Here is a 22,604-nt window from a genome sequence, read left to right as displayed (position 1 = left end):
AAAAATAATATATATATATATATATATATATATATATATATATTATTGAATTATTCTTTTTTTGTGTCTGTATGGATCACTCATGCCATATGAACGAAGGATTTTACTGTATTGAAACCCATGTGCTAGTTTCAAATTCTCATTTAGAGTAATCTATCATAAGGTGGCAAAGAATGGGCACGATTCAATAGAAACTGTTTGCATGTTTTGTTCTCGATATGTGGAAATCAATTTATTTTATCAAGGGAAAAGAAATGTGTGGAATGAATATTACGATAAAAGATTAGACTTTATATTCTTACCTGAAATCGGATTTCTTTTTGGTGCCATATGCACTTAGACTTGAACTTTTTCCCAATGTTTGCTTAAAAAATTTCTAGTTCTCTCTTGCTTTCAGCTAATATCTATAGTAGGAATCAGATAAATCATTTTTACTTTGGCTGGTGGTGGGATGGATGATTAACAGATTATCAGTGATTGTAAGAACTATAATGAAGTTTTTAACTCTTTTGGGTATCATCATTGTACTGTCATTCCATCCTCAAATGTAACGGAGAATGAATAAACAGAAATTAAGTTAACAAAGTTCAAAAGGATTAAACAAAGTACTATCTCCATTTCTATTGTGATATGCTTTAACAACCTTAAGGGCGCTAATATATTTTTCCATTTCTTATGCAGGGCATAAATTCTGCACCTTTTTTTGAAATTTTTGGTTTCATTATTTGACTGACAGAGAGGTCAATGGCCTATGTCTGTCTTATCATTGGTGGCTGAAGATAATGATGATAGATCGGTTCATGGTTTATAAAGCAGTTGATTAGGGAGGAACGATAGAATTCCAGACTCGTATAAGTATTTTAGGAATCCAAATCAGAAAAAGTTGGTAATTTTTTTAGTACAAGAAGTGTAATATTCTTTGTTTATTTTGTAATAGGTTCAATCATCAATATTTGTTCTGATTGCATGCCTGTCATTGTTGAGAATATCTGCGGCTTTTTGGAAAATTTTAAACTGTATATACAATAAAATGAAAATAATTGAGATTATATTAATGCAAAAGAAAAGAATGTTGAATTGCCTGGTTATTGTTTGGTTCTGGATTTCATTTTATTTCTATGTTTAGTGGAAATTACGTTCGAAGGTGTCAATATCGTCACCTGAAATGTGAGAATGCTTAAAAAGGGACTGCTGGTGTCGAATTTTCAGATATCTAGGGTTAGTATAGCTTTGAAAGCTCGGACGAAGAGAATACCAGTGTAGACTCTTCTTATAAGACTCCTTGTCAATTTGTTAACGTTTCTTTAGTATGATTAACATTCATGTATTCGTTCAAATCTTTTTGTATTTGGGTCGTTACATTTGTATCTTTTAGCAAAGAGGTCCTTGACGACGACTATTTGTATAAAATTGGAGATCCAACATCGAATGTCAAAATGGAAATGGGTTCATACGATGTTAGTTATTAACAATAACACCACAATAGCTGAATTAATTCTCTACCTTAACAAACTGTGTGTTTCTCCTAAGCTCATGTTGAGTGACTAACTAATTAGTGAACTAGACGTGATTGCTTTGCATAGAGTTACTCAAGTATTTGGCCAATTATCGTAAATTTGATCAAGAGTATGAAAATTTATGAAGGAAATTAAATAAAATTGAATCATGCTCATCCTTCGTACATGTTTGACAAAGTTTTTAACTACTTATAAATTGATCAAGCTATCACACCTATACGATCTTGTATACTTTTTAATAAGTTGATCAAACTATCACACGTATATGATCTTGTCTACTTTTCCTCTCTTAGTATCTACACATTTCGAAAGCTAAGTATCACAACTTATAATCTAATAAAAGCTATAGATTCTTAACTAACCCACAATCTTATCTACTTTTACTTTCTTGATATTTACAATTTCGCAAGCTAAGCTAATAATCCCAACTTATAATCTAATAAAAGCTTTTATATTTTTCAAACATCGACTCTACCATAGCGGTGAGTTCACGCTAATAAAACCCATGACTCGAATTCACAAAAGCAGATCCCACACCCATTACAAACTCATCTCTATGAACTTTCCATAGCGCTTCGAGCAGTGCCTTCCCCTTGAGCCCCTGAGAAGTCAACACAGCAAAACCCCTCCGGCTTAAGAAAAGTGTTCTCGGCAATCCCTTGAAACTACGCATTGCTGCAACCATTTTATCCATATTTCCGAAATAAGTGGCCACATATGAATCACTGCTGATGGACAAATAATAATCCAGTGCAGCTTTCGTGTTTCCATGCATGTTTGCAAAGTCCTCAACACTATGAAAGGTTGACTCAGTAAAAACGTTGGTGTAGACTGAAGTTAACCCTTCGAGTTCCATCAGGCCATCCCCGGCTGCCAAATAAATATTTCTGTTGGGATAGAAAGATCTCAAAGGATGAGAGCCGTTTCATTTAGAGTGAGAGGCCACTTACCCCGGTTTCTTCATATTCGAGCCTGTTCTACAGTCCAGGCTTTCCGGTCTCCTCGTGCTGCAAATATGGCTTGCATAGAAGCAGGAGAAAGATTAGGCCGAAGGTGAGGTGAAAGGAAGGGCTCAGGTATAGCATCTAGAAGCTCAGACGCTTTCTTCTCCAACGTGCCGGTTAAGCGCAGAGCATTATAACATACCTGACAGAATACAGCTTTCGCATACAGTGGATACCTACAAAATTAATTATTATAAGCACTCTGGGATCTTGATGAACACATCTTGCAAAAATTGCAAATGCATAGTAAAGAGCAAGAACTCAATGAAAGAATGTGGCATGATATGTCCGAGTAGTCAGCATGTCCCTTTTTCCCAAAAATAATAAACAAATAAATAATCTATTTTTCTACAGCTTTCGCATACAGTGGATACCTACAAAATTAATTATTATAAGCACTCTGGGATCTTGATGAACACATCTTGCAAAAATTGCAAATGCATAGTAAAGAGCAAGAACTCAATGAAAGAATTTGGCATGATATGTCCGAGTAGTCAGCATGTCCCTTTTTCCCAAAAATAATAAACAAATAAATAATCTATTTTTCTACATCATGGCCAGAATTATCATTTATGTCGAAGGTAATCTTCCACTAAAAAAGCCAGTTTAAGGGAAATTATTTGGAATAGAACAAATAGATTGGCAATGAACTTAATTTTTTCAAATTCATTATGAAAGTCCTCAATGTTTTAGATCCCCAAGATCGTAACCACCAAACCCACCCTACCAACCACCACCCAAAACAACACAAAATAGAACAAGACAACAGAGAATAAATATAATTTGTGCCTCCGCAAGAATAAATGAGCAGAGAAGAAAGCAAGGTTGATTAGAAACTGTGTTACATGTTAGTTAATTATGATAAGACACTTTTTACGAAAACAAAGGAATTCAAGAATACATAGTTGTACCTATCCCTTCTTTGACTCATTGCTGGCGTGAATGAAATAAAACGATGCTCCAAAAGGGGAGGAAGCACACTTTCAACATGGTCATATAAACCTTTACGTTTGCTACAATCAACATGAAAGGGTTCTTTTGATGCAATCTCTCCAGGCAACTCTTTTGAAGTTGCTCATTTGTTGGATGAAAAAGGTCTACACCAAATACATGTCCAAATCCACAGCATTGTAAAATAATAATTTAGGCTACTGTTGCTTGCTTCGAATGAATGAAAATTGCAAAGGAAATTGAAGATGTAGATTTCCTTGTGTGAGCAGACTGCTGAATGTTTCTCATCCACATAATAATATCCAAGCAACCCTACCCTAATTAAGTCGTATTAATTGAGAGAACATACCAAAGACGAGAATTATTTGAGAGAGAGGGAATCCTGGAGCTTTCAAGAGAGATTTACATATATGGATAGTTTCATTTAAGTAAATGAAATTCTCCAAGGTATTGTTCAGGTTCCAAGTCTCTAACACGAGAAAGTGAGGCAGGAAATTTCTTCCCTTGGGTTAAAAGACATCAATTTACTTCACCTAACTTTAGCTTAAGGGACTGAACTCTACAGACTAGTTTTTTTCAATTACTTCAGTGAAAAAATCCTGTAAATGCAAAGGAATGGTCCTTTGTCCATAGACTCACAACCATCGCTTACCTGGTTTCGTTCCAATATGCAGCCACTTCAAATTTGGGCAAAACAAGAGTAGCGTTCAGCAAGCGAGCAACTCAAACACCATCACACCTACAATCATCAGACCGAAAGTGAATTAAAACAATAAATGGGAAAAAAGTGATAAGGGGTGAAGTCAATCATAAGCAATAGATAATGTGCTGCAGCATTTCAAGAACATAAACCAAAAGCAAATGTCTGCATTGGAAGCCAGTCAAAATTGAATGAGAGAGAAAGATCAAACCACCCCAAAACTGAAAACAAATACATGCATACACCCCTTCAATCTGAATTTGTTGCCTATGTGTAGGATTAAATAATTCAAGTAATCTCTGGTTTGGAAGTTACCTAAAGAAATTAACAGAAGTTAATCCTAACATGCAGCTAGGATAAGCACCCAACATTCAGATTCTAGTGGGTATGAACCCCATGAAGGCTGGCAATTAAAGTACGATGGTTAGCCTCTCTATCTATCTTTCTAGATTCTATTTTGATGTAAAGTTAAGTATTAAATTTCATTACATAAATCCACCCAACCACCTAACCAAAATATTATTCTCCCCCAGTCTCTCCATAGAAGTCTTAAATTTTTACTATGTTTCTGCCTACTCTAGGTTTACATCATAATTAATTTTCCATGATTGCATTGCAGCTCTAAAGTATAATAGCATTTTCTGGCGAAAGAGAAATTGTTGCAAGGTTTTTTATTAACTGGAGTGGGCAAATTGAGAAGACGGATGCCATGGGTGGTGATAAAGGGAAAATGATAGTTTGGCAAAGATTGTGTTGGCTATTGCTAATGTTAGTGTTGCTGATAAAGGGAAAATGATAGTCTGTCCATGCTGCAACAATTAAATTTTATTTCTAATGCAAAACTGGCAAGTCGTCAAGAAAATTCAACTGGCACAAGCCAATAAACCTAGAGAAATGTTTAGCATTCATTTGATATCAATGGTCAGAGAGATTTAATTGTCTTTAGACTGGATTAATATTGTGGTTGAGATGCTTGAAGATTGCAGAGGTTTTTGAATTGGTGACGCGGGTTACTTCAGCTTTAACAGTACAAAACAAAAGTTTAAACATTCCTCAGCACAAAAGGCGACATAGTACTCTATAAATGAAAACTTTTATTCCTACATATTGCAAAGAATTTGTTGGAGCAAGTGAGATCGTAGATTGATGAAAAGCAGACATATCAAGAGAGGCTAGATTCACACTTTCCCAGGTAGCGTTCTCAATGGTTAACTGCAATAGGATCAATCGAGTGACTTATAAAATGGTGTGTGGAATATAATATGGTCCTCATTCTATACTTCATAAGCAGTTGTCAATTTTCACGACATTTGAAAAAGGTAAATGCTGGTAATTAATAAAAAAACATAAATTGTACTCACATAACATCTCATCTGATAGAGTCCACAATAATAACACACTTGAATGCAGGCCGCAGCTTGTCAACATAAACAAGAAAACAAATTCAAAATGCCTGCATTGGAAAGTAAACAAAGGAAGAGAAATTAATCTTAGTATATAACTAAAATTGTGATTAACATTAAGAAAATCGTTCAAATATTTAGGCTTCATAGCATCCTGAATTTCAGTGAGAAAAGGGACAGGAACAATAAACTAGGGAAACTAACTTTCAGCAGTTCTTCTCTCCGACAAACAGAAATGGAATTAGATATTCTTTAAATAAAATCAAACATTTTGAAAAATAAAGAAAGGAAAACGATATGCAAATTCAAAATGTATCCCTTAGTTATGATTGATTGCATATTCATTTCCCTTGCATTAATCTTTGGCACCATACAAAGGGGAAGGATTTTCCAGGGTTTTCCATCTTCTTGGTTTGTGATATCCAAGATTTGAACGGGATTTACATAATGGAACAAATACTTTTGCAACTTGCTCCGAAATTGAAAAAGGAATTATAATCCTAACTAAGACGTAAATTAGGAAGGCTTGTTTAAAACAATATTTTAAACAGAAATAGAGAAAAAGCAATCACTTGATTTCCCTTGAGGACACCTATAGCAAGGTTTCCATTCAATAATCCTGATAAGTCTCCACATCTCTGGCCTCAGTCTTTGTGCATCAGAACACTCCAGAACACATATTGGTACCACCGTAAATACCATGCAGTGCAGGACAGTCTCCATCCATTCACAACTTAATGTCATTTTCACATGGTTTTCCATATTGTGTTCAAAGTACTCCCTCGCTCAACACTTTTCTCAGAATATTAATCACTTTCTTCAGACCATTCCTCTTCAATTTTCACCCTTGCGTGTGCCCTGTTACCTCTCATGATGGTTGATAGCTCTTGTATTGAACAAGAAGTGCTTCTTTCCATCTTTTCTGCTAATATATCTGTAATCTCAGCCAATCCCATCCCTACAAGTTTGTTCCTCAACAACTCGCATGTTGTATTGTATGGTGGGATCCCTTCGTCAATCATCATTTCAAAGTATTTACACGCTTCTTCAAGTTTCCCTTTCTTCTTACAAAGACCATGAATCATGACGGCAAATGTCGAAACTGAAGGATAAAATCCTCTCTCTTCCATGTAATCCCAAACTTTCTCAACTCTATCAAACCTTCCTATTCTAATGAGCATTTTAAGCACCATATTATATGTATGCCTGTCGGGTTGGCAAGCATCTTGTTCCATTCTTGAAATTAGCCTTAGTGCCTTATTAACTTCGTTATGATCGCAATGAAAAGCCAAAATAGTATTATAACTCCAAGTATCCGGACTAACCCTTCTCTCAATCATCTCATCTAGAAGCTCGTAAGCTTCATCCAACTTCTCATTCCTACAAAGCTTCTTGATAACACAGTTGTAAGTAAACACATTTGGGACAAGATCATACTTTCTCATAGAATCGAGGACCCTAAAAGCTGAGTGAAGATTATTTGCTTCGCACGAAGCACGAATAAATATTGAATATGTGTATGCATCCGGTTCTAGCCCCTTATGCCTCATCCCTCGGAACAATTCGTACGCCTCATTTATCTTCTGTCCCCTACATAAAGAGTCCAACATACTATTCCAAGCAAGTAAATCCACTCCACACCCTCTCTCAAGCATTTCATCAAATAGCCTCTGAGCGTTACTTGACTCTCCAATCTCACCCCAACCCCTGATCAAAATGCTATAAGTTTTCACTGTCAGGGTAAAATGGCCTTTAACTCTGTCGAAAAAATCCTGGGCATGCTTCACATGCTTCTTTTTGCACAGTATAAACAAAAGCTGATCCAGATCATCTACACAAGGCCTAATTCCAAAATCAGACATCTTATTGAAAGCTCTTATAGCATCAGCAGGTAAATTAGCCCTACTATAAGCCCTAAAAACAACCCAGAATATTTCTTGGCTAATATAAAAAGATTCAGCCCTTTTCATCTCTACTAAAAAATCCCAAAGCAATGGGAATTGTCTGCTGCTCCCCAAGATATCTACAAGAATATGATGAGCTTCTCTACTATGCTCAAACCCTGGAATTTTCTGAGCCCAAAGGAAGAATCTTTGAGCAGAAAATCCAAGATTTTTACATCTCTTCAATACTTGTTCGACCAAGTTTGCATTGATTTCCGAAACAAATGGGGTAAGAGCTGAATCAAGGTCATGGCCTGGGCTTCTGTAGTCACTGAGAACGCGGGAAAGCTCATTGACAAGGTTCTGTGTAGAATAATCAGTTAAGAATTGTTGGGGTTGAATTGAATGTGACTGAGATGAAAATGGTATGGAATTTTGGCGGTGAATTACGGGGAGATTGAGAAAACTGCGAGTAGTTTCGGAACTATTGTAGGGTTGAATTTGAAAGAGGAGACGGTGCAGGAACGATTGGAAGAAATTATAGGTGGGTCTGGCCCGATAGGAGAGTGATATAATCACCATTTATGAAGCTGAATTGAGCAAATCAATCTGCGGCTTAAGGGGCAAATAGTTTAGAGTTCGCGGGGTGAAGAAGTGCAGTGCCGCTGGACTAGTACGAGTACGTCAATTTTCGTGTGTTTTCCTTTAAAAAAAATACTTTCAATTGAATTACACTTCAATTTGTGATGTTTGGATTGTATTTATAAACTATTTAAATTACAAATAGATAAAAATTAATAGTAAACAAATAGACAATAATTGTAAATCTCTCCAAATATATAAATAAAAAATGAAATAAATATTTATAAAAATAACACAAACAGCTAAAAATTGGTTAAAGTTTTAAAATATTGTTTGGTAAGATAGTAATTAATACACTTTTATGTAATAAAAGTAGCCGAGTTAAATTTCTATTTCAAAATTCAACAACATTTGTCAAATGCTAAAATATTAGTAACTCCTAAGTACCACGCCAAGTAAACACTTGTAAAGTAAAATACAATTAAAAACATTACATTCAATTTGACATCACAATCAACCCATAACCACAATGATGTGGCTTCTGTGCACAACAAGGATCATCCCCAAAAGTAGTATACATTGATACCAATTGTAACAATTACATTGAATAAAACTCAAACTTAAAAAATGAAAGCACGCACTCAATTGGGTTATAAACACTCAAATTAATAACATGTTGGAAGGCATAATTGTACATAAATAGAAACAATGGATAAATAAATAATCCTTGTAAGTCCCATGAAATATATTAAAAAATTATCATAGCCAATTATATTATGGATATGTTCGATAGTGATTATAAGAATTGATTTTTTGATGATTAAAGAGAAAAATGAGTTCCACTTGTAAGTAAAAAGGTAAAAAATGATGTCTGAATAGTAAAATGATGATTAAAATTTTGATTTTTTGGAGTGAAAAATTGCTACCATATGGAGACTATTAACCATATAACATTCATACTAATTCTGTAAATGCTGATGCTTGGTGAATCGATAAGCCTAATTTGTATGTTCATACTTATTTCTTTTCAGGTTTATTTAGGCCAATTCAACATTCAGGTCTTCACATCACACAAACTTGAAAACATGTATGTATAGCTAGACCAATGGAATTTCAGTTATTCGTTTACCAAAGAATATGGCGCGGCCTTTAACGTGTCCGAGACAGAATAAGTTTTGAGTTAAAAATAAATAAATAAATAACATGAAACAGACGAAAAAGTATGTCATAGCTGTAAAATCTTCAACATTTTGGTGTTTTTTCTCAAAAACAGAGCCGCAAAACTATAGAGACTGTCTTGACACCATTTCGGTGGCGTGAAAAAGATGACATTTCTCCTCAGTTCTGCTCTTCGCCATTATCCATTTCTCTGGCCTCTTGTGCTGCAGCCATTAATTCATCAAAATTTGCTGTTTTTCCAAGCACTAGTTCAATCTGAAATAAAAGGATGCAACAGATGTTTAAAAAAAGAAAAAGAAAAAACTCGTTCCAAACAGCAAGCAGGTGAAAGCCAGAAATATAAAGTCCAAGGATCCAAGGATGACAGAGAAGGCAGTTTTCAACCAGATAAACGAAAGAATCCACCACAGCCCTATTCTGATGGAGATCCCAAGGTAAGAACTGAATTTTCTCACGAAATATTAATCAAATTCTTTACTAATAATGCTGTGGTTTTGTTTGTTTATGGCTTTCCAATTTATAAACAGTACGTTATCATGCTCAGTATCTTACGCCGAACCCCTGAGCTATATTAAGCCATTTAATCAACCTCTTCTAAATATGTGCCAATGTGGTATGCTCTTGGCTAGCATGGATAGTTTACATATAACTTTGAACTCAGTATTTAGGCTTCTCATCTCAATTCAAAAGTACCAACTGAACCTAGAGTTGAGTACCAACTGAACCTAGAGTTGTGAATATCCACAGTAAAAGAAGGGGGACAACACAATATCAATATCTGGAAAATATTTTTTGAAAGCCCATGGTGTGCAATGGACTAAAGCAGACTCTGTAATAGGATAAGTTCTCATAGAAACTACAATTCATATCAATATCTGGAAAATATTATCAGACAAGACCATTAAGAAGAATAATTAATTTCTATTTCTTCCCATCTCCGAGTCCCTTTTCTGTTTCGTGCACATAATTATATTGGCTTCATGCTAGCAAATTAACTATACTTCTGCAGATACATTTGGTTAATGCTATTATTAACATTCAATTTTGAGATTTGATTTATAAGTCATTTCCTGGTTTCAAAGATTAATTTTACCAATATGGTTAGGATCTTCTGAATGAGCTCAGGCAGGGCCCACAACAATATTCTGGTGTTAGAATGGAAATTCAGAATGGAAATTGTGAGGAATAGTTGATGAAACAAGAAAATGGCAGTGTAAGATTATACTACTGCAATTGATGCAAGTTGAAGATTAAAAAGTCCAAGGAATTCATTGTATTGATATTTAGTAAGAGAACCAATTTAATTAGTTTGATTTTTTTCTTGCATTCTAAATATATTTTTGGTCATTTTGGGGCTTGGGCAATGACAATTTATCCTTTTTCATTTGGCTTGAATAAATATAATGTAACATTGGACCTTATTTATTAAGGAAAAAAGTTACTAACAATTTTATTTACATGATATATGCATGAGAATTGTGAGTGAACAAGTACACAATTTCATGTTTTACATGTGACAATTAAGTATAAGTTAATTCATGAAAATAAAAAATAAAAGTTGATTTGGAGCTAAACAAAAATGTATTTGTAAGTATATCCTATTCAAACTCGAACACAGAAGATTGGTGCTAAATAACTAATTTTGACTAGAGAAAATTTTATTTCCGAGAATCAGCACCAAAAAAGTCAACTGTTTGTTTCATGAACTCTTATTTCTTAATTTTAGCTTTCCTTAGAAATAAGAATGGGTATGTTAACATGATCAAACTCAAAAATACAGAAGCTGAGAAGCAAATCTGTTCTGGGAAAGACATAGGCTATACGGTAGGTTCTAGGGGGGAAAAAGAAAAGAAAAGAGGAAAATAGGACAATTCACTATGTTTTACAGTGTTTCTTCTCAATCAATCCCTACCCTATGAGACCAAAAAACCAGGCCATGCAGCCCACCCGCGTCTGAAACCCAGTGGTAATATGATAAACTAATGGATTGCAAATAGAGATACCTCGTGACAGATCAATCACTAGCTGATTAGCAGTTCTATATAGTGACTATCTAAAAGAAGGGTCACGTGCCAGGCTACCGGTGAGTATAGATAAAGTAGATAATATTCTTCTGTGCACAGTAGACATGCTTATCAATGTTCAGATTTGATGGTCAGCTTTTGAAAAACCTTTAATGTACCAAACCAAATCTTCTTCCACTTAGAAAAAATAAGGCAAATCAATAGTCTTTGTACAGCAGGACTAACCTTGGCTTTTTGGATGGGCCTTCCCCTGGAGTCATCTTTTATTTCCACAGTGGACGTCATGATTTCTGCCAGGTTTAAATTAAAATCAAATTCAACATCGATAACTATGTAACTTCTTCCACATTCACTGAAGTATATGAATTGGTCTAAAAAAAGTGCACTAAAAAACTCACTCTTCTCAACAGCAAAACCATTGTTCTTCAGAATTTCGGCAATTGAGACAACTGTTGAAATTGCTGCAATAACATAAACACGAGTAGAACATCATCACCTAAGCAGTAATAGCAGACGTTACAGTAGAAAACTTCAAAAATCTGCGAATACAGAAAACTTACATATGCTCTTTTTTAGCACTAGATAGTGTTCAATCATGATATATGCATGTATACTTCTTCATGCTCCTTTTTAGCACTAGATAATGTTCAATCATGATACATGCACATATACTTCATATGAAGAATTACCATTTAAGTTTTACATAATTATTTGTACAGGGCAGTTTCAACAATAATGCAATGAATATGAATCGAGTGTGCTCCAACGGTTAGTGCTCCACAATATGCACAAAAGTGAGGAAATAATTATATCCATTTTGTTGTCACTACTATTGAAAAATCAACGGATATGACTACAGTTGAACACATTACATAGGGGATAAAGGAGATATTAACATCGTCCTCATGTTTCCCATCACAATAATCATTAGCAGATGAATAAGAATAAAAAGAACAAAAAGAAAATGTCAAAAAATATTCCTTTTCGCATCTAAGGCGTCGTGGATGCGTTAATGCTATAGAAATTTAAGAAAAATCAGATAATAGATAAATTATAAACCAAAATAATAATTTTAATAATAATTACCCATTCCAAGTGCTGAAAGCTCAACCTCATTGTATTGCTGCATGTATCTCTACAAAGGGAATACATTAAAAATCAAATTACTAAGCCAAATCGATAAAAATACAAAATAGAAGAATAAAAGTAATATAAAAAATCGATAAATAAATAAAAACCTTGGCGAGATTAACGTAGAAGAAAAGGGGCTTCTTTGTATTAGAAACTTGAATTCGATTCTTCTTCAGAGATTCCACAATCTCCATCTTGTTCACTCCTTCCGTAATCTCTTCCATCGTATATTGGGATGTATGTATTTTTCTGATCTGGTGTCGTCAAGTACAGGGTTTTTGTTAGGGTAGGGTTTGATTTTCACCCGATAGCGAATTGAACCAGTAGGATGTTTGGAAACTGAAATATATTTGTTCCACGTCAGAATTAAATCTCTTTAATTAAAGAGACTCGACTTGAATCGGTTCTACCCTCCACAAACTCGATTAAAGCACTAGTAATTGAATTACACATTCACCGCCAAAGCACTAGACTGTTGAACCACTCCTTCCACACACGCTTCATTCAATCTTGACGCTAACTTGTTGGACCACTCCTTCAACTTAGACGATCCGATCCTACTCATTCCTACACATCCGCAAAACTCAACAAAAGCACTGAACACTATGGCTGTCAATGAATTGAATTTTGATCCGAATTCGATTCGAATCCGATGAAATTAACGGGAGATGAATTTAAGGTTTCAATCCGATAATCCGATTAAGATATGAATTCGATAATCCGTTAATTAAATGGAGCAAATATAGATATATGTCGATCCGATCCGATTTATTATAATAATATTATATATTTTATATATTATATCATAATTTATTAAACATAATTTTTTCCATTTTGAAACTTATATTATGTTTTACGCATAATTTTCAAATAATAAATAATATTACATAATAGTATAATATTTTTACTTGAAATATTTAAAAAGATTTAATTTTTTATTAATTAAAATAAGATAAAAATAACTATAGCAATTTATTTTATAACATCAAAAACTAATAATTAATATGTCTAAAAATAATTTACTTTGTTAAAATTGATATTGTTTTTTATTTTAATTTTGTTCAGGCTATGATTTTTAGTGAAAATAATAAAATAAACTAATAAACACTTAGAATTGACAATTAAGTAGTATCCTACATTGAAAGACCACTAAAATATTAGAAAAGAAGTACCCTTTAAAAATATAGTATTCCACAAACATTTCAAGAGAAATCTTCTTTAAAAGGAACTAAAGGAGCATCACTTGGATAAAAAATTGATTTGGGCCTTCTAGTATATTAGGTGAGCCCATCGAAATAGTTAAAATATTTTTTTTTTTTGGAAAAAAATTGGTGGAAAAAAATTCGGATCGGATTATCGGATCGGATAGGATCGGATATTTTTTTTTAACGGATCGGATCGAATTTAGACAGATCCACTCCATATTCGATCCATTGATAGCCCTACTGATCACTCTTTCAACTTACATGGCCAAAGTGTCAAATTATTGAATTAATGGTTCAGATGGTTGACCATTACTAATCCAAGCCTCCCTTCGTTAAAATTTATAAATAGTCAAACTTCATTTTCAATCATACGTTTTAATGGATTCATGAGTATTATTTACTTATTTATAACTCATTTCTATTTTTTCAAATTTAATAATTTTTTTTTTCCAAATGGAGGCTAAATAGAAAATTTCGTCTCAATTACTCTTTTAAAAAAATGATCAGTAGGGCTGTCAATTACTCTTTCAGTAGGGCTGCCAACTTAAAAATGAAAATTTCGTCTCAATTACTCATTTCTATTATGTATAAAAATTGTTCATGCCCTTTATATATTTTGAATTAAAATAATGTGACTTGTACATAAAGAGTTAAATAATGATTTACATACAGATAAATTATAAAAAAAGAGAATTTTTTTTTTTATTTGTTTGAAGAAATTCCAACACAATCAAATCTCACCAATCATGTATAAAATAACAATTACGTAAATTATTATGTACATAGAGCACAACCAAATTAATATAACACTACATGCAGCTCAATCGTTTGGATTTTAACACTTTCGTTCTTCAATGATACGCGATAAACTTGTATAAATGAAGACAGTGTTATCTACTCCACCTTGACAAAAGTGCATTTACCAAATGAACCTTTTTTTTTTCACTTTTTCTTCATTAAATCGCATGGCAAACTCATCAGCTTCTAACAATAGCAACTTATATATGCACAAACTACTAAGGGTCCAATTTGTTTGTATTTTAGTTTTCATTTTGAATTTGAGTTCATTTTCATTTTTCTGTTTCGAAAGCCTCTTTTAATACTTTTAAAAATGTGTTTGGTTTGTCATTTTTATAATTATTTCTCAAAACAGAAAATTAGAAAACTTATTTGGTTTGAAATTTTGAAAATTATTTTATGATATTTTATTACATGAAATTTGATTATTCAATAAATAACAATTTTATGTTAGTACTATCAAGTCTTATATATTTAAAGTTGGTGAAGTTTACAATATTTTTTTTGCTACAAAGTAAAACAAAAAATAAATAAATAAATTGAGTTCAAAACATAGGAAATAAAAATAAAAATTATTTTTTATGATTTATAGTTTTTTAAAATTTAAAATTTTATTTTTTAAAAATTTTAACTTTTTAAATTTTATTTAAATGTTTGTCTTCCATTTGTTAGTGTTTTTAGAATTTTGGCTGAAAACACTTAAAACGTCAAAAAATACATCTTAAGTTTTATGTTATAAGTTTAACCTCATTTTCGAAAATTCATTTTCAAAAATGTCATACCAAATTAGTTTTTATTATTTTTTGCAAAATTGAAAACCGAACATAGCTTTAAAACAGTAAACCAAACGCACTATGTTACATTTATGAATTTCGGTGTGTAACATGACCATACTTTCTTCTTCTTCTTCTTCTTCTTCTTCTTCTTCTTTTTTTTCTTTTTTTGTGCATTTCTCCCATGTTAGCAAGACGTTCTGCACAACTATTTCCTTATTTATGTTATCTTGACTCAGAGTCTCTATAATAAATAAATAAATAAATCTGTACACCACTATGTACAAGTAGCATTTCTCTGATTATAAAATGGTGGAACAAATAAATTTGCGGTACTTGTAACATATTTATGTTTTAAAATAACTAGTAAAACGACAGCTAAAACTCATTATAAAACATTTTTACAAAACGATGTAACTATCATTGAAACCTCTTTCTCTTCAACTTTTTCCTTTTTCTATTTTTTTTTATTTCATAAGTAGTATGCGACAATGCCAGCATAAAACACACTAGACTTTCAAAAAGTTGATATTAAATAAGTTTCGGAGAAAAATAATATTAAGATAAATGACTCCCGACCCTTTTATATTAAAAAATCTTTCAGAATGAGATCAAGTCTAGGACATCGTTATATGTTTGATTAAACAAACATTTTAACTTCAGAAATATATGCATAATGCTTTCAATTGCGAACTTTTTTAACATTTGTCACAACTCAACGTCATAGTAAATGAAAAATCCAAAAAGCACTTGTGAAAATATGAGTGAAAACCCACGAAGCTTTTTTTAGTACATAAAATTGTCAAAAGGTTCACTTTACTTCATGTCGTGGCCCATTACTAAACTTTTAGTGCATGTTGACAAAGATACACCATGCATGAAAAAACATAGTGATAGTTAGCAATAGACAAAATTGCAGTATTAGTCTATCTTTTAGTCGATTTGTGTATTAGTTAGGTCTCAATCTTTTAAAATAGGTGCACCATATTAATCCTCTTAGACATATTCATCATATATTCCATTAAAATAGCATTTATTTTAAATGGTGGTTATGTACTTGTAGATGTGCTTGTTTTTTGATTGACGGACCCTGCTTTCATTAGATGTTTGACGAGCACTTGACAAGACAGTGAATTTAATGTAATTGACAAATTCCTCTATGTAGGAAAAGCTTCAACAATATTAGGTATTTAAGCTGATCACGAAATAATAAAAGTGAAAAATTATTTGTGGCAATCTTATGAACGATAATTATCCTAATACCATCCTGAAAAGTCTTAGTGTCAATTTTGATACTGTCGGGATTCTTGTTATTTCAAGACCATCATCGTAGTTAGAGGAATAATAGAGGAAAGCTCAATCAATCTCATTTTTAATACAATCACTAATTAGAAAATACCTAAGAAAATCTCGTGTATGCTTACTTTTTCTTTTCGAGTAACTAACATTTTATTCATTCGAGTGGTTTAGCATTGTGATGTCAACCCTTGACAATTTTTCTTGGTACTTTTCTTCAACTCCTCAAATAACCAAGTATAATTCAACTTCGATTTAAAATGTTACGCAAATCATCGGATTAAAACTTGATCAAGAGTTTAACAGGACACTATATAAAATCAACTATCCCACATGTTAAACAAGTTGGCTAGACAAAACATTGTTGTGTCTTGTATTATTTTATTGTTTAGTAGATTTTAATATTATATGTGTAAACAGCTGTTTTACATTTAATTATGCTTGTCTATGTGTAATCTTTATGGAAATTTAGTAGGCACACACTATAGTAGAACAAAATTCTAGTTCTACTTTCACTTGAAAATTAAGACACGTTTATCAATACACACTAGTTCTTTCTAGAGCGCAATACTTTAATTAGAGTGTGGTGTGATTCAAATTTGTATATATCAATTTCGTTAAAAGAAATAGTTCAAATTTTTATAAACGATGTTATTTTCATATTTAAGAAATACTATAATTTATCTTAACACAATCCGTAATTTTTAACTTAATATTTTTTGATGACGGGGGAACCCACAGTCGCTACCATTCGGGTGCACACTGGGTAAATCCTTGGACTGACACAATAGCCTGCAAATTACGCCAGTCAGATAAACAGCATTAGGCAAGTCCAGTACAACAGATTTGACTGAAAAAGTATTGGTAGGGAGAACCGAACTCGTGACCAAAGACCTCTGCGCTCACCTACTCCACAAACTCGACCACCCCATGAGGGGCTAATTTCTAGCTTAATATACATGTTAGGCTGGTATGTGCAGAAATGTGGAGCTCAACAAGAGCTGTGCCAAAATTAACCATGTTGGACTCTGATTTTTTGTTCAATTTTTATGCTGATGGGTTTTTGAATGCAGAAATATTATTCAAAAACGAAAATTCAGGATCTTGGTGCAAATTAGCTAATTTATTAAGATCCCATTTGAGATTGATTTTAGAGTTCAATTTTTTATTGTTAAACATTTTACAACAATTTTAAACGTTTGATAAATTTTTAAAAAGCCATTAGTAAAGAATATGTACCATCGGCAGCATATTTTGGTAACAACAAAATAGTAGTTTTTATATTCAACTTTGGCTTTAACTTTTCTAATTATATATCATTAAAATGTTAATTTTAGCGCTTCCTAATAAAAGTATTTCCTTTAATTAACATTGCAATGATAAAGTAATTTAATCGAATATTTTCTACTCCATGTATGACTATGTTTTTATTTTATAATTTTGTAGATTTTGAGATTTATTAGATATAATTTTTTAATTTTAAATACAATTTAATTGATATAATTTTTTATTTAAATACAACACACTTTCTGTATGACTATGATTTTTCACGACCGCCAATGTAAAGCTCCAAAATTGCAACCACAATCGAACTAAAAAATTCAGAATCCAAACAGTTGAATCCAATTTTAGATCGCAAATTAAAAGTTGCAAAGATGGAAACCAAAATACCGCAAATAAGAACCTTTGTTAACTTAAAATTTTTTGCGTAATCCAAATCCCACCAAAACCACAATATGTTCCTATTCCAAATCCTAACGCAGTTGGTGTCTGAAGTTTTAATTACTGAATCATGGAACCCTTGGTTCATATCAAATGCGAAATTTTCAATTGCTTGAAACTAAATGTTCTCTTCATTTTCCCTTAATTATAAGTTTCTTCATTTTTCTTTGATATTCGAGAAATTAGTAATTAATCAACGTGTTTCGCACGGGTTATTCGCTAACAATTAAAAAGGATCAGATGATTGTGTAAGGGACAAAACCTCTTGAGACAAAGTTCCCAAAATGGGTATTCTTTTATTGGCGATGACTTTACAATTGGAAATAAAAAACAACGTGCCTCTAAGGGGCGCAAGCACACGAGTTACTGAAAGAAAAGTGTTTAAATCTAAAAATTAAGAAAATGAAAATTACATGTTCTCTGTTCGAGAGTTTTGGATTCGGTCTTTTGCTTCTATGTCCTTTCTCCCTTTTATACTTCATGGACAATCTCTTTGTGATCAACCGCCTAAAAACTGCTTGATCGTCCTATAACTGCCCACTTTCTTTGTAATGGCCAACTTGTCATGAAAACTGCATTTTTTAACTGCTGCCATTACTCTTCATCGTTCAACCGCTTTCGATTGAATTCCTTGAATCGTGGAACGTGATGGGGTTGCTTTAATAACTGCTTTGATAACTGCACTTCTTGATAACCACGACGCTTTATGCTTGTTAAGACCTTGGGCGACTTGAAGGTTTGGGCGAGAATAGAGTAACAGCTCCGGGCGACTGTATGACACTCCATTCGCTCAGATTCTGGGCGACTTGCAAACTTGGGCGATGGCATTACCGCGTTCTTGGGGCCTTCCTATTTGGTCATTCATCTTGATTTGTTTGATTGGGCTTCGTTCTTTGGGCTATCTAATTTGGGAATCTTTCAATTGGGCTTCACTCCTTGGGCTGTTCGATTTGGGCTGAATTTTTATGTGTCAACACAACGATCATGCCAATCATATATGATATTGAATGAAGTTTTGTTAAGTGTAAATGCAATGTAAGCAAGGGTGAGGGGTAGATGGCGTGGGTGACTTTTCTCTTTGTGGAAATTACATAATTTCGAGGGTTTAAAGATGACAATTCAAAATTCAAGGATGGACTTTTATTTATTCATAAATCATGTATCAATTTATACAAACCCTAATCCTGAATTATTTTAATTTCTTCTTCTTCCTCTTCTCTCTACCTCTCTCCCTTCTCTCTCTTATTTTCTCTCCGGTCTCTCTCTTCTACGCAGCAACCCATTCAAACTCCGACAATCGACGATGACGGAGTTGCACCGACCGACAACCGCTACGAGGCATGTGGTGTTTGCAATCCATCAATGCAGTGTCGTCCTTTGGCTCAAACAGCTTGTGAAGTGGGTTTTGGGTTTTTTTTCTTTTTCTTTCCGATTTGAAAAGGTTGTGACAATGACGATTTGGGAATTGTTGGTAGATCTGGTGGTTGTGTTCACAAGAGTGGTGGTGGCTCCACGCAGCATGACTCTGATTTTGGATCAAATTGTACAGTGTTTGGTGGTGGCGATTGTGCTGGTTTCTGGCCACTGTGGAGGTGTTAGTTTTGGCAGGGGTGATGTGGGTGGTGTTGGTGAGGTTGTGGGTTAGATATTGTTGTTGTGTTTGGTGGTAGCAGTAGTGGTGGTTTCTAGCGACGGAGGTAGTTGATGATGGCTGTGGTTGTCCTTATTTTTTTTGGCATTTGATTTGATTTGATGGTGGTGATTTTGTTGGTGTTGGTATTGGTATTGGTGTTGGTGTTGGTGCTGTTGTGGTGGCAATGACGGTAACGATGGTGATGGCGGTAAATGACCACTATTTGGCATATGTGACCAACCATTTATTTATTTGTGACTAACAATTTAATTGTAACCTAAAATTTTGATAATCCGTGACCAAATAATTTGATCTTGAAATAATCCGTGACCTCTAAATTTTTTATTTATGATTTCGAAATAATCTGTGACTAATTAATTTGATAATATGTGACGAATAAATAAATTATCGTGTATCTGTGACCATTAATTCTAGAACTGTGACTTTATTACATTTAATTAATAAATATTTTTAATTGATTAAATATATACCTGAATTTTGAATTTTCAAACTATTTACCTAATATTTGAATTGGTGTAAGTAATATACACGCGTTATGAATTTTTCCCTTTCTCTTTTAGGGAGTTTTTCTTGCAACAATAAGCCCACATGTTTAAGAAAAAAATTTATTCTAATCAACTATTTTTTATTAAGTACTAAATATAACCAACAGACAATATGTACAAGAACCGTGATTCCTAAAGAAATTCCTGTAACTAATTTGAGTTTAGAAATTTTGAGTTTGATTGGGGTTGGGATTTCGAGGCTCTACATTGAAGGTGGTGAAAAATTGACGAAAAACGATAGTGGTGGAGGGGAGGAGTGGTAGCTTGGAAAGGCGTAGGGGAGGGGTGAGATTTGGGGAAGAAGGTATAATTAGATTACTTTTATTTCTTGTGTTTTGAGTGTTTCAATGTCTTAATCAAAAACGCTAAAAAAATAAATATATATATATATATATATCTATATATATATATATATATATATATATATATATTTCAAGTTTTATATTATAATTAATCTTATTTTCAAAATTACCAAAATAAGTTTTATGTGTCTTATAAAATTAAAAATAGCTAACCAAACGTTTTCTTGCATTTAAGTATCTAGTTATTTTTACAAAAAAGTAGGAATCATTATTGAAAAATACTATTTTTAACATAAATTTATGGTATTTATTAATAACACTCCTATTCTCTTATTTTATCCGCTTTGGAGAGAAACGTAAGTAAAGTCCTCCTACCATATCAATAAGTGGGTAGTTTGAAAATAATTTCTTTATTAATAAATATAAAGAATATTGTTATCTAACTTTATTGAGGTTGCAACTTTAGTCTAGAAAGCGCTAATGTGATATTAAATGATTCATTTAATTTTACCTTTTAATTAACCTATTATTTAACGCCACCTAAATTGAGGATGCAACTCCGATGAGACTACGTAGCATTACTCAAATATAAAAGTAATATATGTAATAGTATCATACAGTAGTTACTCACTTCACCAGATAGCATTCTTTTTGTTTTTCTGGGGCCCATCGTCGATAGACGTGAGCTGTTACCACGTCAGACCTTTCGGGCCCACATTTCACATGGATCATAAATCTGACACGTATGAAATGCCTATGTGGCAAGCACGTAGAACCTTCAGCCTCCTATATAGTTGTAATCATCTTCTCGTTCTCTTCAAATTAACCCCTCCATTAATTTTCTTCGAAGTGCCGTGATCAGCTTAGTCTCCTTCTCTCTCTAAAACCATTACAAACACTCTTATCTCTCCCTCAATCTTTATCCACTTCTTGCATTTGTTGGAGAAAAATGAAGGAGAATAAGGGAAACCCATTACATTTATCATCTTTGAATCATATTTCTCTGGTGTGTAAATCGGTCGAGGAATCTACAGATTTTTATGAAAACATTCTTGGATTTGTTCCTGTTAGGAGGCCTGGATCATTGAAATTTGATGGATCATGGTAATCCCAATATATATTTTCGATTCTTGAATGTAAATGAAATTCCTTTTGTAAATACTAGATTTTCTTGATGGGATTTGTTCATTTCTTGAATTTTGCAGGCTATTTGGCCATGGAATAGGGATCCATTTATTGCAATCTGAAGATCCAGAAAGTTTTCCGAAGAAAACTGTCATTAATCCAAAGGATAATCACATTTCTTTCCAGGTGGTATATTCCCTCATTTATATTGAATCGTTGTTCTATACATATTAAAGATCTTGGACACCACGTTTTTTTACACAGTATACGACGTGAGCTTAGGTAATAGTGTCTAATACTACATCACGAGTGGATGATTTGTTGAGTCTTAATCTCGTCCTATTTAGTGTATCGAGCATACCTTGTTAAGTTAACGGTTCCATATTAAATTATCAACCTAATTAAGAGAAATAGCTCAAGTTATTATATGTTGTTTATTACTCAGAATATTTTATCCAATCCTATAAGACCGTGTCTTGTTTGAGACGTTTTTGAGATTTAAATGGATCAATTTGCTCGCTTTAAGCTTAATCGATTTTGATATAATATGAAGACTTGAAGTTTCATACTAAACTTATTTGATTTAGTTAAAAGTTGAAAGAATTTTATCTCAAAATGAATAGTTAATTTTAAGCACAAGTTTTTATTAGATCTACAACTTTTATGAACTTTTCAATCATAATTTTCATCCTTTTTAATCAAAATTTACTAAAGATTTGATCTTTAGAAAACCAAGGAGGCTAAAAGGTGAACCTTGTTATGAGTAGCTTATGTCCTTATATTATTTATTATTTTGATGTTTAGTTGGCA

At 32.9% G+C, this 22,604-nt stretch overlaps 4 protein-coding genes and 1 pseudogene across 13 annotated transcripts in view; 2 read left to right on the top strand and 3 right to left on the bottom strand.

The window, feature by feature from the left end:
* Positions 1-1,082, top strand: part of LOC111368035 (pentatricopeptide repeat-containing protein At1g80150, mitochondrial-like) — a 3,875-nt gene extending 2,793 nt beyond the window's left edge. For both annotated transcript variants that reach the window (XM_022989319.1, XM_022989240.1), the window contains one exon: positions 682-1,082. The gene's annotated coding sequence lies outside the window, so the exon portion shown is untranslated. The remainder of the gene's footprint in view (positions 1-681) is intronic.
* A 743-nt stretch (positions 1,083-1,825) lies between these two features.
* On the bottom strand, positions 1,826-6,319 carry LOC111402949 (annotated as a pseudogene).
* LOC111367549 (pentatricopeptide repeat-containing protein At1g52640, mitochondrial) lies at positions 1,826-8,160 on the bottom strand. 9 transcript variants are annotated; one of them, XM_022989043.1, is made up of 6 exons: positions 6,148-8,160; positions 5,534-5,625; positions 3,433-4,211; positions 2,664-2,697; positions 2,468-2,536; positions 1,826-2,387 (listed from the first exon to the last, which is right to left on the bottom strand). In XM_022989043.1, exon 1 carries the CDS (start codon positions 8,038-8,040, stop codon positions 6,382-6,384), a length of 1,659 nt encoding a protein of 552 aa, XP_022844811.1. In that variant the 5' UTR covers positions 8,041-8,160; the 3' UTR covers positions 1,826-2,387; positions 2,468-2,536; positions 2,664-2,697; positions 3,433-4,211; positions 5,534-5,625; positions 6,148-6,381. The 9 variants fall into 9 exon arrangements, with proteins under 9 accessions (XP_022844811.1, XP_022844360.1, XP_022844660.1 ...); XM_022988592.1 differs by having other exon boundaries at positions 2,468-2,697; XM_022988892.1 differs by having other exon boundaries at positions 1,826-2,536.
* A 972-nt stretch (positions 8,161-9,132) lies between these two features.
* On the bottom strand, positions 9,133-12,855 carry LOC111367471 (uncharacterized protein At2g34160-like). The gene is made up of 5 exons (XM_022988405.1): positions 12,482-12,855; positions 12,330-12,378; positions 11,642-11,704; positions 11,469-11,533; positions 9,133-9,474 (listed from the first exon to the last, which is right to left on the bottom strand). The coding sequence occupies exons 1-5, from the start codon at positions 12,596-12,598 to the stop codon at positions 9,379-9,381; spliced, it is 390 nt and encodes a 129-aa protein (XP_022844173.1). The 5' UTR covers positions 12,599-12,855; the 3' UTR covers positions 9,133-9,378.
* An 8,639-nt stretch (positions 12,856-21,494) lies between these two features.
* On the top strand, positions 21,495-22,598 carry LOC111367399. The gene is made up of 2 exons (XM_022988290.1): positions 21,495-21,773; positions 21,875-22,598. Exons 1-2 carry the CDS (start codon positions 21,619-21,621, stop codon positions 22,026-22,028), a joined length of 309 nt encoding a protein of 102 aa, XP_022844058.1. The 5' UTR covers positions 21,495-21,618; the 3' UTR covers positions 22,029-22,598.
* Positions 22,599-22,604: the final 6 nt, after the last annotated feature.

Source organism: Olea europaea, chromosome 1 (genome assembly GCF_002742605.1).
Source record: "Olea europaea var. sylvestris chromosome 1, O_europaea_v1, whole genome shotgun sequence".
Lineage (NCBI taxonomy): Eukaryota > Viridiplantae > Streptophyta > Magnoliopsida > Lamiales > Oleaceae > Olea > Olea europaea.
This window is presented reverse-complemented; position numbering and strand designations above follow the sequence as displayed.

What these genes read in the sequence shown, in the direction of transcription:
- LOC111367471 (XM_022988405.1), bottom strand. Translation starts at nt 12,598, where the DNA reads ATGGAAGAGATTACGGAAGGAGTGAACAAGATGGAGATTGTGGAATCT. An exon ending in TGGTTTTGCTGTTGAGAAGA is followed by an intron (nt 11,534 to 11,641) that starts GTGAGTTTTTTA and finishes TAAACCTGGCAG; the next exon opens with AAATCATGACGTCCACTGTG. An exon ending in GGCCCATCCAAAAAGCCAAG is followed by an intron (nt 9,475 to 11,468) that starts GTTAGTCCTGCT and finishes CTTTTATTTCAG; the next exon opens with ATTGAACTAGTGCTTGGAAA.
- LOC111367399 (XM_022988290.1), top strand. Translation starts at nt 21,619, where the DNA reads ATGAAGGAGAATAAGGGAAACCCATTACATTTATCATCTTTGAATCAT. An exon ending in TTGAAATTTGATGGATCATG is followed by an intron (nt 21,774 to 21,874) that starts GTAATCCCAATA and finishes TGAATTTTGCAG; the next exon opens with GCTATTTGGCCATGGAATAG.
- LOC111367549 (XM_022988520.1), bottom strand. Translation starts at nt 8,040, where the DNA reads ATGGTGATTATATCACTCTCCTATCGGGCCAGACCCACCTATAATTTC.